This window comes from Corythoichthys intestinalis, chromosome 19 (genome assembly GCF_030265065.1).
Source record: "Corythoichthys intestinalis isolate RoL2023-P3 chromosome 19, ASM3026506v1, whole genome shotgun sequence".
NCBI lineage: Eukaryota > Metazoa > Chordata > Actinopteri > Syngnathiformes > Syngnathidae > Corythoichthys > Corythoichthys intestinalis.
Genome location: NC_080413.1, coordinates 4,425,519 through 4,439,821, shown reverse-complemented (window position 1 = coordinate 4,439,821; position 14,303 = coordinate 4,425,519). Strand labels below are relative to the sequence as shown.

The 14,303-nt window shown below is 34.5% G+C and overlaps 2 protein-coding genes across 3 annotated transcripts in view; one reads left to right on the top strand and one right to left on the bottom strand.

Moving 5' to 3' along the window:
• The window catches only part of acss1 (acyl-CoA synthetase short chain family member 1), a 26,186-nt gene extending 14,994 nt beyond the window's left edge, over window positions 1-11,192 (top strand). The window contains exons 9-14 of the mRNA XM_057822192.1: window positions 5,197-5,309; window positions 6,784-6,910; window positions 6,994-7,121; window positions 9,709-9,772; window positions 9,841-9,956; window positions 10,038-11,192. Coding sequence (XP_057678175.1) covers window positions 5,197-5,309; window positions 6,784-6,910; window positions 6,994-7,121; window positions 9,709-9,772; window positions 9,841-9,956; window positions 10,038-10,202 — 713 coding nt within the window. The 3' untranslated portion in view covers window positions 10,203-11,192. The remainder of the gene's footprint in view (window positions 1-5,196; window positions 5,310-6,783; window positions 6,911-6,993; window positions 7,122-9,708; window positions 9,773-9,840; window positions 9,957-10,037) is intronic.
• The window catches only part of abcd4 (ATP-binding cassette, sub-family D (ALD), member 4), an 18,076-nt gene continuing 13,780 nt past the window's right edge, over window positions 10,008-14,303 (bottom strand). Inside the window, exons 15-18 of one of the 2 annotated variants that reach the window (XM_057822195.1) lie at window positions 11,022-11,074; window positions 10,839-10,915; window positions 10,620-10,735; window positions 10,008-10,491 (exon numbers count right to left, since the gene is read on the bottom strand). In XM_057822195.1, coding sequence (XP_057678178.1) covers window positions 10,405-10,491; window positions 10,620-10,735; window positions 10,839-10,915; window positions 11,022-11,074 — 333 coding nt within the window. In that variant the 3' untranslated portion in view covers window positions 10,008-10,404. The remainder of the gene's footprint in view (window positions 10,492-10,619; window positions 10,736-10,838; window positions 10,916-11,021; window positions 11,075-14,303) is intronic. The other variant, XM_057822193.1, reaches the window with a different exon arrangement.

Below are 14,303 nucleotides of genomic sequence, written 5' to 3'. Positions count from 1 at the left end.
AATCGGATGCTGGCGTATGGCGGGCTACGTAGGGTCATAAAGGATGAGTAATTTAATCTTTTTTTTTTTTGTATCATTACCTCAATAGGTTCGGTTCCGTTTGTGTTCAAGAGCTGCTTAGCGGAGGTCCACTATATTAGACTGCTCAGCTAGTTTATTTATTTATTCAAGCTATAATTTTTATGCACCAATCTGGTGTAATCTGAGTTTCACGCTGTCAGGGTTATTTTCTTTCAAGTCTTACTTACTAGCTAAGTATGGGCAGTATTGTACAAATTTCATTCATTGATTCCTTAATTTTTACAATGGATTTGAGATTATTATTGTCTAAATCACTGTTTCTTAACCTTGCTTAAGGTACCGAATCCAACGAGTTTCACAAGTCCATTCACTAAACACTTCAGAACTAGTAACAAAGCAATTAAAAAAATACAATTCTAAACCTGTTATATCTAAGTTAGAAATCTAATAACTGAGGGAATTCTTCTTCAGATTTTGTCACATTTTGAAAGTATGTTTTTAAATAGGTCAAAATTTGAGTCCACGCTGACCGTAAATCTGCTGTACTTCCTCATACCCAGTACGAGTCAACCGCCCACTGAACAAATCAGTTTTTCATTTCATTACCTAGAGGGATAGCTGTTGAAAGAAATACAGTGCCCTCCATAATCATTGCCCCCCCCCCCCCTTTAAAAAGATGTGTTTTTTAGCTTCTAATAATTTTTTCTTATTCAAATAATATGGGACCTTAATGGAAAAAAAGAGAAAAATCCAACCTTCAATACAAGTGCATTCATTCAGTGGGGAAAAAATCCCACACAAAGAAAAAATGATTTGACATCAAATAATGTGTGTCACAATTATTAGCACCCCTGGTGTTAATACTTTGTACAACCCCCTTTTGCCAGCAAAACAAGGTCTGGGGACTGAGATGGCCGTGGGAGGAACTTGATTTTGTGTCTGGTGAACCATTTCTATGTAGATTTGGCCATATGTTTAGCGTCATTGTCTTGCTGAAAGACCCAGTGACGACCCATCTTCAGCTTTCGGGCAGAGGGCAGCAGATTTTGATTGAAAATGTCCTGGTATTTCAAAGCATTCGTTCCCAGGGCCAGCCCCATAGCATCACTGACCCACCCCCATACTTCACAGTGGGTATGAGGTGCTTTTCAGCATGCACATCTTTCGTGGCACGCCAGACCCACTTAGAGTGTTTCTTGCCAAAAAGCTCAATCTTGGTCACATCTGACCAAAGCACACGGTCCCAGTTAACCCTTGAGAGTCGAAGGACGCGCCGGCGCGTCCTCAGCGCACGTCGTCTTTGAAGCGCCCTCACGTTTTAATTACGTCACCCTTATGCCTTTGGTTGGTCTCGTTTTAAAGTGCGGAAGTTGCGGTTTACTCTCGTTATTATTTGAAGTCAATCGACCAACTAGAACGTGAGATATTGTCATTTAAGTTTTATAGTTTTATTGTCCTCTCAAAAAAACATTAAAACGCTGCATGGATCATTTGTTTATGTCTATATTTCCATCATTTCTTGTCCTTTTTCAAAACGGAAGCTCCATGAAAAAAACACAAATCAAACGAACCCTTTCGAAGTTACAGTGGAAGCACAAAATGCGTTTTTTTTTTTTTTTAAATAAATATAACTGCCGCGCGAGGTTCTACCGAACGAGAGGGGAGGAGTGTTCTGAAGCAGAGGTGGCGAGCGACGGCCGTTTGGTTCGAGCAGCGACTTTGTGTGACTTTGACAATGAACGGAAAACTAAATTTAGCGCAAGAAATTGTGCTTTTTGATCAACTTGAGGAAGAGGATGGTCCAAATTCGTCATCATCGTCTTCTTCGGAAGAGTCCTCGAGTGAAGATAGTGACGGATTTGAACACGTGGGTGACGCCATCGACGAGCAGAGGTAAGCCAACTCACTCTTTTTTTTTTTATGATGAAAAAGTTTCTTTTGAAAGTTTCTTTTTATATTGCAAGACAAAGTTAATTTTGATGCAATATAAGTGTGTGTTTGTGAATATAATAATAAAATGTGCATATCAGATCAAAGTCGTACGTGCACTGTGGGTATCCCAGGCAGGAATTTATAATTTGTGGTGTTCTACTTTCTATATGAAGATTAGGGATATAGCACATATTCAGCTATGGTATTCTTTCTATTGTCATACATATAGATTTCCATTATTATTTATTGCTGTATATATTTTTATTTTATACTTTATTATTTTCATAAATACTGACTTTTTTCATGTACATTTATAGTGACAATGAAAGTAAAGTGAAATGAAAATGGAAGGGTGGAAAGAGGACCAACACCCCATGGAAGTGTGAGCTGTGTGATGTAGCCCTGTGTCTAATTCCAGGACGAAACTGCTTTTCAGAGTGGCAAGCCTGACAAAAATTTAACTTGTTTATTGTAAATATTTTTGAAAATACTTTTTTTTCCAATGTTATATATATTTTTTTTCCCCCACAATCAGCATTCTCAATTTGTGTATATAAATGTGTGTTCAAGAAGCTTGATTGTGTGTACATAGTTTTCATCAGGTGATGGGCCGCAATACCTAAACTCATAAAGAGATGGCCTCTAAACACTTTTTGTGTTAGATGGTATATATTTTTTCACTGTTCTTCACTGTTGGGTCTGCTGTATATAACCTGTTTTGACTAGAGCATGTATAAAGGCAAAAAACGCCTATGGCTATACCTGTTGTTTATGTTGAATTGTCAAATATAAGACTATTTATTCTAAATTTTTTTGGTTGAATGTTCATCCTAACATGTTGAATAAATATTACAAAGTTTCAAAACGGTTCGTTACGCATGTTTGGTTGTCAATTGGACATCAATATTAAAAATTTTGACAAAACGATTTTGGAATTTTTGGTCTTTTTGGGCCCAAAATGATGATTTATAATTGGTTAGTGAAGGAAACAACAGTTTGGACATGAAGTTCAAGGTGTCACAAAAAAAGGGACCAAACCAGGTCATCGTAAACAATTCTTTCTTTGAAATATAAAGGCAACTTCAAAGGCATGCAAAAACAGACAAAATAGGCCCAGACCTTAAAAGGGTTAAAGCAAAGCACACGGTCCCAGTTAAAGCCTGGGACTGTGTGTATTTTTGTGTGAGACTAATGCCTCTTTTAACTTTCTTCTTCTTCACACCGAACATAAAATACACCACAGCACACCCTGTGGCGAAACAATGCAGTACAGTTCCAATCAGTCATACAATAAAACTGAACAGCTGGTTAACAGCATAACGAAAAAAAAATTAAATCTATTAGTGACACCAGAACACCAGAAGCAATGACGAAGAATGTTTTTTCACGGAGTGTAAGACTTTCGGTTAGCGGTTTAGCGACCGTACCTCCGGTGAACATTTCAAAATAAAAGCACGTTATGTTCGTCATATAAATAACAATTTCTGGAGTTAATCCCACATACTTCAGAATTAATTTTATAATATGTAGAGTAAATACTACAGAATACAGATTCTACACTATGAATAGCTTTCAAATGACACTCATTATGACAAATATGATTGGCAATGAATAATTATTATGATTATTATACTACTATTATATATAGTAGTATACTATAATAATAATGCTAGAATTTTTTTTTAAGAATTGTTTTGAATAATGTTGGACAGGCAAAGTCGGTGTTCTGAATCTGTTTACTTTCCATTCTTTGGCACAAGTAAATGCTATCAGCATTTAACCTCATTGTTTATTTGTGATTAATTATTGTTATTTACTAGCCTGGTACACCAGACTCAACGCTGTTCCAGCTATTGAGTCTGGCCACCATTCCCACGGAAACAATTTCCAGGGCGGAGCAAGCCACAGCAAACAGACAGCGGAGTGGACCAATCAGCGACGGGCAGACGTGACGTTAGTAAAATGGCGACCGCAGGACGATGGACTTGCGCACGGAAGTAAACATACGAAGAGAGCGGAATTTATTCGACATGGCTAGCGCGAGACAGACTGTTGTCAATGACTCGTGTCGATGTGTTTTTGGTCATTTAAAACTGATTTTACCGTGGATTGGAACATATTCTCAGCTCTGCCGTTCACCATCTGTGCTGCTGAAGAGACGACTTTCGACGCGCAAGAGTGACGTTGCTTGTGAAGAACACGTCACGCAAATAAACGAATCTGATTTGTCGATTGATTTTGTACCTGCTCGAAAAGGCCGTTAATGGGATGGTTTCCAGACTATACTATCAGTGTTTGAAAAATACAGGGAGAATAGTCTGGCGGAGCCAGGCTAGTTATTTACATGATTATTTGTACTTTAATAAAGAATTTAAGTGTTCCAAAATGATTTTGTGAATTAATAAGTCAACAAAATTTCATTGCTAAACTAGTAAAAAAAAAAAAGAAAATTATTAGATTAGTCAACTATTTGTAAAATAGAAAATTTGTCGTTTAGGACACCCCTAGTGTACCGGTACATATTTCTTCCACACCCTTACTTTTTTAACCCTGACCCATGAAGAAAATTGCCAAGTCCGCCACTGCTTATAGGAAAATCCTGCTCGACATACGACCATTCTGACATACAAACAAGGTCCTGGAAAATATTAATGTCGTATGTAGAGGTACCACTGTAATTTGTTTAATGATGGAGGATACACAGCCCTCTGATGGCAGCGTTGTGTCTGGCTGGACTGTCTTTCAATAATGCTTCTATACAGGAACACTAATTTAAATTTGTTTTTAAAATTTTATTTCCAAGTCTATTAATTATTATTTCTTTGTTTTCAACAGCATCATTTTTATTTTGTACTATATACAGTATATTCTTTTCATTTAAATCAACTTTTTTTGTTGTTCTTTTTAACATGAATACAATTATTTTTAGTTATATTTATTATATGTCGTTATTTTGTGGCGGCAACAGTTACAGCTATTGTGAGCTTGTCCTACTTTGTAGCAAGTCCCCTCCTCCTTCTTTGGCACCGTTGCCACCCAAAAAAAAACAAAAAACTACGGATTATGGTTAAGTCCTCCCAGCCTGGAGCCGACCAGTTTCTAATTTACTTTGTGTCCACTTCAAATAGTTGCGTCAATAGAAAATCTGTTTGTAATTACATCGATTTTTACAGCACTAGCTTTTGTCACCACACATTTTCTTTCAAAATAAAATACCTACCTGCATGTTTTGTTGCTCATCAGAGACTGGCGGCATCTGCATCGCCCCTCGGCCGTCAGAACCGAACGCCGAGATCATCCCCGGGATGGCTATGAGACCTTTCTTTGGCATTAAACCGACGCTCATGGACGCCGAGGTGTGTGTACGTGTAACAAACGGGGACATGGCGGGTATCAAAAGTGACACAGCTGGTGACTATTTGATAATCCTCATCTGACCCTCCGTCCAGGCGGTTCCCAGCCATTTTACTCAATGCATGCCAAACAGCCGTTCGCAAATCTGCGAGCGCGCAGTTGGCGGGGCTTGATCCCTCGCCGCAAAAATTCCGCTTTTAGATTCAAAACCTGCCGCAAATAAAACTAAATTGTGAATTGTAGACATGTGTAACACAGTGGCTTTACCAGTTCCAACAATAATCACTCCATGATACCAATAAGCCGTAACATCACAGTCACATGATCAAACACAAGGTTGCAGTCCTATGATCACGCCGGCGTGTTACATCACGTGGCAGCTTCACAGCACCGGAAAAATTTAACTATTTGACATAGAGCGCTGCCGTCAACATTACTCGCAAGCGCAGATTTCAAGATGTCCCGTTTTTTATTAGGCATCGAGAAACCACGGAAAACCGGAGATATGTTCGTTTAATTTCCTGGTCGGCAATGTTTCCTCCACTAGAGGGCACTCATGCTCCTTGGACTGTTGATGTTTCATTTATGTAGATATGTTTTGTATTTGAATTTGATGATTTTTTTTGGTGTATTTTTTGGCCTAAAATGGGCATGTAATAGGGCTGTCTAACGATTAAAATTCTTAATCGAGTTAATTACAGCTTAAAAATTAAGATAAATGTTAGTACAAGTTATAGAAATTTTATATTAAAACCCCTCTTAATGTTTTCGTTTTAATAAAATTTGTAAAATAAATAAAAGATGGCGTTAACATTATTAACATTCTGTTAAAGTGATCCATGGATAGAAAGACTTGTAGTTCTTAAAAGATAAATGTTAGTACAAGTTATAGAAATTTTATATTAAGACCCCTCTTAATGTTTTCGTTTTAATAAAATTTGTAAAATTTTCAATCAAAAAATAAACTAGTAGCCCGCCATTGTTGATGTCAATAATTACACAATGCTCATGGGTGCTTAAGCCCATAAAATCAAGTCGCACCCAAACGCCAGCAGAGGGCGACAAAACTCCCAAAAACACAAGTAACAAGTTGGTCAAGTCATTTTAATCTGTTTGAGCGGGGCATGTGCGTTAATTGCATCACATATTTTAATGTGATTCATTTAAAAAATAATTACTGCCCGTTAACGTGATAATTTTGACAGCCCTAGTAATAGTACTATATAATATAGTGCAATAATGGTTCATATAGATGACATTGTGGTGAGGAAAAAATATACCATTGTGTAAAAAAAAAAAAAAAAAAAAAAAAAAAAATGTAAGCAGTTACTCACAATGTTACTCTCTACTTCAACTACTTTTTTTCCTTTGTGCTTGAGTAAATATTTTTCAATGACTTTTACTTTTGTAATATTATTTTGAAGTAATGCTACCCTTACTTGAGTAGTACCCTACCCACCTCTCGTCTTGTTTCAGGGCAAACCGGTGACGTCCGACGACGCTTCCGGAGCGCTGTGCCTCGCTAAACCTTGGCCGGGAATGGCCCGCAGCATCCACAACGACCACCAGAGATTCATCGACACCTACTTCAAGACGTACCCCGGTTAGAATAGAATACAATATAGAGCTTGTCAGGTTTTGTATCATTTTAGTGAAGATTTTAATTAGAGTGTCGTGCCCATGCAGGTTATTTCTTCACCGGAGATGGCGCCCATTGTTCCAAAGAAGGTTACTATCAGATCACGGGGCGCCTTGACGATGTCATCAACGTGAGCGGACACAGGATTGGAACGGCCGAGATTGAAGATGTGGTGGTAAGAGATATGAACATTGTGTAGTATGTGTCATATAATGCTGCCACTACAGAAGTTTCACGTCCTCATTCAGCAAAACAAAATAAAATTAGCTACGTTTACATTCAGCTATTTGGTTTTAGACGTTTGTATGCGCCAACGTATGGAGCCGTAAATCAATTGGCATGTTCAGTGTCATCACGAGAGAGAACGTAGTAAACGCTAACCTTCGCATTCCGCCGGACTCGTAAATTGTTGCACGCCTTCTCGTGGAACTTGCTCTTCCTGTACGTGTACTGTAATGTAATGTAAGACAATGTTCAAGCCTTTCACTGCATGAACGAAGTGTGATTTTTGAACATGTTTACATGGCGTTGTTAGCGCCCAAAACGTAATTACAAAAGGGTTATTACATCTGACAGAGGGTGAAACCTAATAATGTATGAATGATACTGAGGTCAAAGGTCAGAAAAGTAATTTAAATTTTAAACAAACATGTATGGTAAAGCTTTTCTTTTTAACGGAAATAAAACGACCATGTATTGTAAGGCTTTTTTAACGACAAAAACGACCTTTTTTTTTTTTTGACGAAAAAAAAAAAGCTTTTTTAATGAAAAAAAAAAACAATGTTTAGTAAGGTATTTTTCCGCAAAAAATGTATCATGTATAGTAACGCTTTCGTGAAAACCCAACCATGTAGAAGGCGAAACCTAATAATGTGTGAATGGTAATGAGGTCAAAGGTAAAAAAAAAAAAAAACCTGAAGATGTATAGTAAGGCTTTTTTTACAGAAAGAAAAAAAAAAAAAAAGATGTGTAGTAAAACTTTTTTTACACAAAAAAACCCCCCAGACCATCTATAGTAAGGCATTTTTCCGCAAAAACCGACCATGTATGGGAAGGCTTTTTAAAAAAAAAAAAAAAAAAAAAAAAACATGCGTAGCAAGGCTTTTTTTTTACGAGGAAAAAAAAAACGACCATGTATAGTAAGGCTTTTTTTACGAAAAAAAAAAAACAAAAAACCAAAGATGTATAGTAAAGCTTTTTTAACGGGAAAAAACCCCGACCATCTATAGTAAGCCATTTTTCCGCAAAAAACGACCTTAATGGTAAGGCTTTTTTAACGGAAAAACTGAACATGTGTAAGGCTGTTTTGACGAAAAAAAAAGCTTTTTTTTAATGAAAAAAATTACCATGTATAGTAAGGTATTTTTCCGCAAAAAAAACAATCATTTATAGTAAGGCTTTTACGAAAAAAAACGACCATGTAGAAGGTGAAACCAAAAAACAACCATGTACGTATAGTAAGGCTTTTTTTTAATGAAAAAAAAACAACTATGTAAAACATTTTCCGCAAAAACGGCAATGTATAGTACGGCTTTTTAACGAAAAAAATGACCGTGTATAGTAAAGCTTTTTTACAACAAAAAATATGACTATTTATTATAAGGCTTTTTTTTTTTTTTGCCAAAAATAAAATGACCGCGTATAGTAAGACATTTTTCCGCAAAAAAACGACCATGTATAGTAAGCCTTTTTTTTTTTTTTATGAAAAAAAAACGTGCATGTATTGTAAAGATTTTTCCCGCAAAAAACGACTGTATAGTAAGCCTTTATTTTGTGTGCAATACTGTAAAGAACAATTAAAAAAAAAAAAAATTTACAAACTGACCATGTATAGTAAGGCATTTTCCCCGCACAAAACAAACATGTACGTATAGTAAGGCTTTTTATTACAAAAAAAAACGACTATGTAAAGTAATGCTGTTTCCGCAAAAACGGCCATGTATAGTACAGCTGTTTTAACAAAAAACGGCCATGTATAGTACAGCTGTTTAAAAAAAACAATACTGTATATATAAAGCTTTTTTCCAGCAAAAAATATGACCATTTATAAATTTTTTTTTTTTTTACAAAGAAGAAAAAAAATGACCATGTATCGTAAGGCTTTTTTTTTTTTCTTAATGGAAAAAAAAAAAAAAAGACCATGTAGAGTAAACCTTTTTTTAACGCAAAAAAACAACCACGTACAGTAAAGCTTTTTTTAACAAAAAAAAAAACTGAACTTGTAAAGCTTTTTTCCCCTCGCCAAATGTGTGTATGTATAGTAAGGCTTATTTAACAAAAAAGGTTAAAAAAAAGACCATGTAGAGAAAGGCATTTTTCCACAAAAAAACAACGCCCACCTTGTCAGGCTTTTTTTTTGTTTTTTTGCAAAAAAAACCGACTATATCTAGTAAGCTTTTTTCCCGCAAAAAAACAAGCATTTATAGTAAGGCTGTTTTTTTTTTGTTTGTTTGTTTGTTTTTTTTACAAAGAAAAAAATGACAGTGTAGAGTAAGACATTGTTCCGCAAAAAACGATTGTTTCAATATTTTAGGTCAGTTGTTTTAGCATTTTGTGAAGGCTTCTCATTTCCTAGCATGTAGCTAATGCTAACACTTCTTGTCACTATACATGATCTTTAAAAAAAACTTTAGCAAAAACCATGTTGTTAGAATGATATACTGTGTTTGTTGTGATTTTAATTAACGCCATTTTTTTCTAATTGCTTTAAAATATACAGTATATCTGTGCAATTTAGCTAATGCTAACACTTATTGTCACAGAACCAATGCTCTGCGGTGGCCGAGTCGGCAGTGATCGGCTGCTCACATCCAATCAAAGGCCAAGGTGTGCGTTTTTTCCTTACAATCTTTGCCATTGACAGCTGTAGAAGTCAAATGTGTTTGTTTTTGTAGGCGTCTACGCTTTTGTAGTCCTCAAACAAGACGCCCAAAATGATGACCTCACCTCACAAATCAACAACACCGTATCCAGTAAGATCGCCAAGTACGCCTGCCCCGACCACATCCAGGTATGTCCCTGTTTTCTTGTAAATTTACGAGATACTTACGAGATGAAATAATTTCTTTTTGTGTTTTTTTTCCCCTGACAGTTTGTCCAACGTCTCCCGAAGACGCGTTCGGGCAAGATTATGCGTCGGGTTTTACGCAAGGTGGTCGAGCGAGACGTCGGCGACTTGGGTGACCTCAGCACGTTGGACGATCCCGCAGCCGTGCAGGAGATCATCCAAGGTCATCGCGACCTCTGTGGAAACTGAACATTTTCTTCCATTTTGTACTGTTTTATTTGCTTTTTATGACAACAAAACAACGTACTGTAAACAATCAACTTGTAGTCTCGCTGGAAGCACTTTTAAAGACTCGTTGCTCAAATAGACGGCGATAGACGCCCGGTGAAACGTTCGTCTATCGCTTTCTATGACAGTGAATACTGGAAGCATGTTCTGCAGGCGTTTGTGCTCACATGGCGGTCTCTGTCGGATTCACTTTAATCCGTTTCAACTCCCAGGCGCCGTCGCCACATAATTTCAGCTGTAAGTCGTGGTGCTACAACATGAAGAAGCAGACATGGGCACAATTTTACCCTCATAATTGAATGTAAATACGATTATTTGTTGATATAATGCACAAAAACCTCTTGGTGGATGTGTATGAAATAAATTTTAAAAAAAGACCTTCTCCAAACTTGTGCGGTGTCCCACGCTGACGAGCGTCATGCCAAGCTGCTTACACGTGCGATACAGTTTGGCTTCCGCTTCCTCTGTCAAGGCGCTGGTGGCTTCATCCAGAACTGTCATCAGAAGAACAAATTGAGTCTGGGCTTTCCTGCTGAAGCTGATGCCCCCGCGACCTAACCTCGGATAAAAGGGAGAAAATGGATGTTTTTTGCAAACCTGCGTATTTGGGCTGCAGGTAGAAGAGTCGAGCGAAACAAAGACGCTGCATCTCACCAGGAGACAGAACGTCGTACCTGCGCAATCGGCAAAAGGATTGAATAAATATGTTGCAGGATTAGACTTGTACTCTGGTCCTGATGATCAATGAACATACGTGGTTGACTATGAGAAAGTACCCACCAGTTCCAGTCCACAACTTTATCCAGACCACCTGTCCGCTTCACCAGACTTGACTGGAATTAAACACAATGATTAAAAAAGGACAATTTATAGTAAGGCTTTTCTATTTTTAACCAAAAAAACAATCATGTATAGGAAGGCGTTTTTCCGCAAAAAACAACCATGTATAGGAAGGCTTTTTTTCACCAAAAAAACGAGTATTTAAAGCAAAGCTTTTTTTCACGCAAAAAACGACCATGTATAGTAAGGCTTTTTTTTTTTTAAACAAAAAAAACTTTTACTCCGCAAAAGACTAAAGTTTTTTTTTTCGCAAAACACGACCATGTATAGCAGTAGTAAGGCTTTTTTTTTTTTTTAACGAAAAAAACAATGTAAGCAATTTTTATTTTTACTTTTTTTCCCACAAAAAACGACTACGTAGCTTTTTTCCCCCCGCAAGAACGACGATGTAAAGCTTCTTTTTCATTTTTACAAAAAAAAAAAAAGAACCATGGATAGTAAAGCTTTTTTCACGCAAAAACGAACATTTATAGTAAGGCTATTTTTTTTTTTTTAAAAACAACAACAATGTATAGTCAAGCTTTTTTTCAGCCAAAAACGACTATGTAAAGCTTTTTTTAACAAAAAAACCAAGGACAGTAAAGCTTTTATTCCACAAAAAAAGACTACGTAAAGTAAAGCTTTTTTTTTGCGCAAAACACGACCATGTGTATCAGTAAGGCTTTTTTTTTTTTTTTTTTTTTAACGAAAAAACGACAATGTAAAGCTTTATTTCATTTAGAAAAAAAATAACCATGGAGTATGTATAGTAAGGCTTTTTTTTTTTTTTTTTTTTTTTTTTTTTTTACGAAACAAAACGACTATGTAAAATAAAGCTTTTTCCCGCAAAAAATGTCCATGAAGAGTAAGGTTTTTTTTTTTTTTTTAACCAAAAAAAAAAAAAAAAAAAAAAAAAAAAACTATGTAAAGCTTTTTTTTTTTTTTTTTTTTTTAAATAAACAAAAAAGCTTTACTATACATGGTGGTTGCTTTTTTTCTGAAAAAAAAAAGACTGTAAAGCTTTTTTCGCAAAACACGCATAGTATCGCAACATGTATAGTAAGGTTTTTTTTTTTACGAAAAATACGACCATGTATAGTAAGGCTTTTTTGAACGAAAAAACGACTATGTATTTTTGTATTTTTTACAAAAAAATAACCATGGATAATAAAGCTTTTTCCCGCAAAAAAATGTTTTTTTTTTTTTTTTTTTTTTAAGGCTTTTTTCAAATGAAAAAACGACCATGTATTGTAAAGCTTTTTTTACGAAAAATACGACCATGTATAGTAAGCCTTTTTTTAAACGAAAAAACGACTGGTTTTTTTTGTTTTTTTTTTACAAAAAAATAACCATGGATAATAAAGCTTTTTTTCCGCAAAAAATGACTGTAAAGCTTTTTTTTTTTTTAAGGCTTTTAAAAAAAAAAAAAAAACATGTAAAGCTTTTTTTTCGCAAAAAAACGACCATGTATAGTAAGGCTTTTTTTACGAATAAAACGACCATGTATTGTAAGGCTTTTTTTTTTTTTACGAAACAAAGCGACGATGTAAAATAAAGCTTTTTTCCGCAAAAAACGTCCGTGAAGAGTAAGTAAAAAACACGTATTGGAAAGTTTTTTTTCTGCAAAAAAAACTATGTAAAAGCTTTTTTTTTTTTTTTTTTTAACAAAAAAACTTTAAATGGTGATTGCTTTTTTCTGAAAAAATTGTATGTAAAGCTTTTTGCGCAAAACACGACCATGTACAGTAGTGAGGTTTTTTTTTTCTAACGAAAAATACGACCATGTATAGTAAGGCTTTTTTGAACGAAAAAAACAACTATGTAAAGTTTTTTTTTACAAAAAAATAACCATGGATAATAAAGCTTTTTTCCGCAAAAAATGTAAAGCTTTTTTTTTTTTTTTTACAAAAAACTTTACAGGGTGGTTGCTTTTTTTCTAAAAAAAAAAAAAAAAAAAAAGACTGTAAAGTAAAGCTTTTTTCGCAAAACACGACCATGTATAGTAGTAAGTTTTTACGAAAAATACGACCATGTATAGTAAGGCTTTTTTGAACGAAAAAACGACTATGTATTTTTGTATTTTTTACAAAAAAATAACCATGGATAATAAAGCTTTTTCCCGCAAAAAAAATGTTTTTTTTTTTTTTTTTTTTTTAAGGCTTTTTTGAAATGAAAAAACGACCATGTATTGTAAAGCTTTTTTTACGAAAAATACGACCATGTATAGTAAGCCTTTTTTTTAACGAAAAAACGACTGTTTTTTTTTGTTTTTTTTTTTACAAAAAAATAACCATGGATAATAAAGCTTTTTTTCCGCAAAAAATGTAAAGCTTTTTTTTTTTAAGGCTTTTTTGAAATGAAAAATACGACCATGTATAGTTAGGCTTTTTGTACGAAAAAAACGACCATGTATAGTAAGGCTTTTTTTAACAAAACAAAAAAAAACACATATTGTAAAGCTTTTTTCTGCAAAAAAAAAAAAAAACTATGTAAAAGCTTTTTTTTTTTTTTTTTTTTTACAAAAAAGCTTTACTATACATGGTGGTTGCTTTTTTTCTGAAAAAAAATAAGACTATGTAAAGTAAAGCTTTTTTCGCAAAACATGACCATGTATAGTCGTAAGGTTTTTTTTAAAACAAAAATACGACCAAGTATAGTAAGGTTTATAGGTTTTTTTTTTCAAACAAAAAAATAACCATGGATAATAAAGCTTTTTTTCCGCAAAAAATGTAGTTTTTTTGTTTTAGGCTTTTTTGAAACAAAAAAAACGACCATGTATAGTAAAGCTTTTTTTACGAAAAATACGACCATGTACAGTAAGGCTTTTTTTTTTAAACGAAAAAACAACTATGTAAAGTTTTGTTTTGTTTTTTCGCAAAAAAACGACCATGTATAGTAAGGCTTTTTTTCCAGGAATAAAACGACCATGTGTAGTAAGGCTTTTTTTTTTTTTACGAAAAAAAACAACAACCATGCATAGTAACAAAAACAAAACGACTATGTAAAATAAAGCTTTTTTCCGCAAAAAACGGGCATGTATAGTAAGGCTTTTTTTTTTTTTTTTACAAAAAAACAAAAACAAAACAACCACGTATAGTAAAGCTTTTTTCTGCAAAAAAACTTTTTTTTTTTTTTTTTTTTTACAAAAAAAGCTTTACTATACATCTTTGTTGATTTTTTTTCTGAAAAAAAAAAAAAAAAAAAACGACTGTAAACGTTTTTGCAAAACACGACCATGTATAG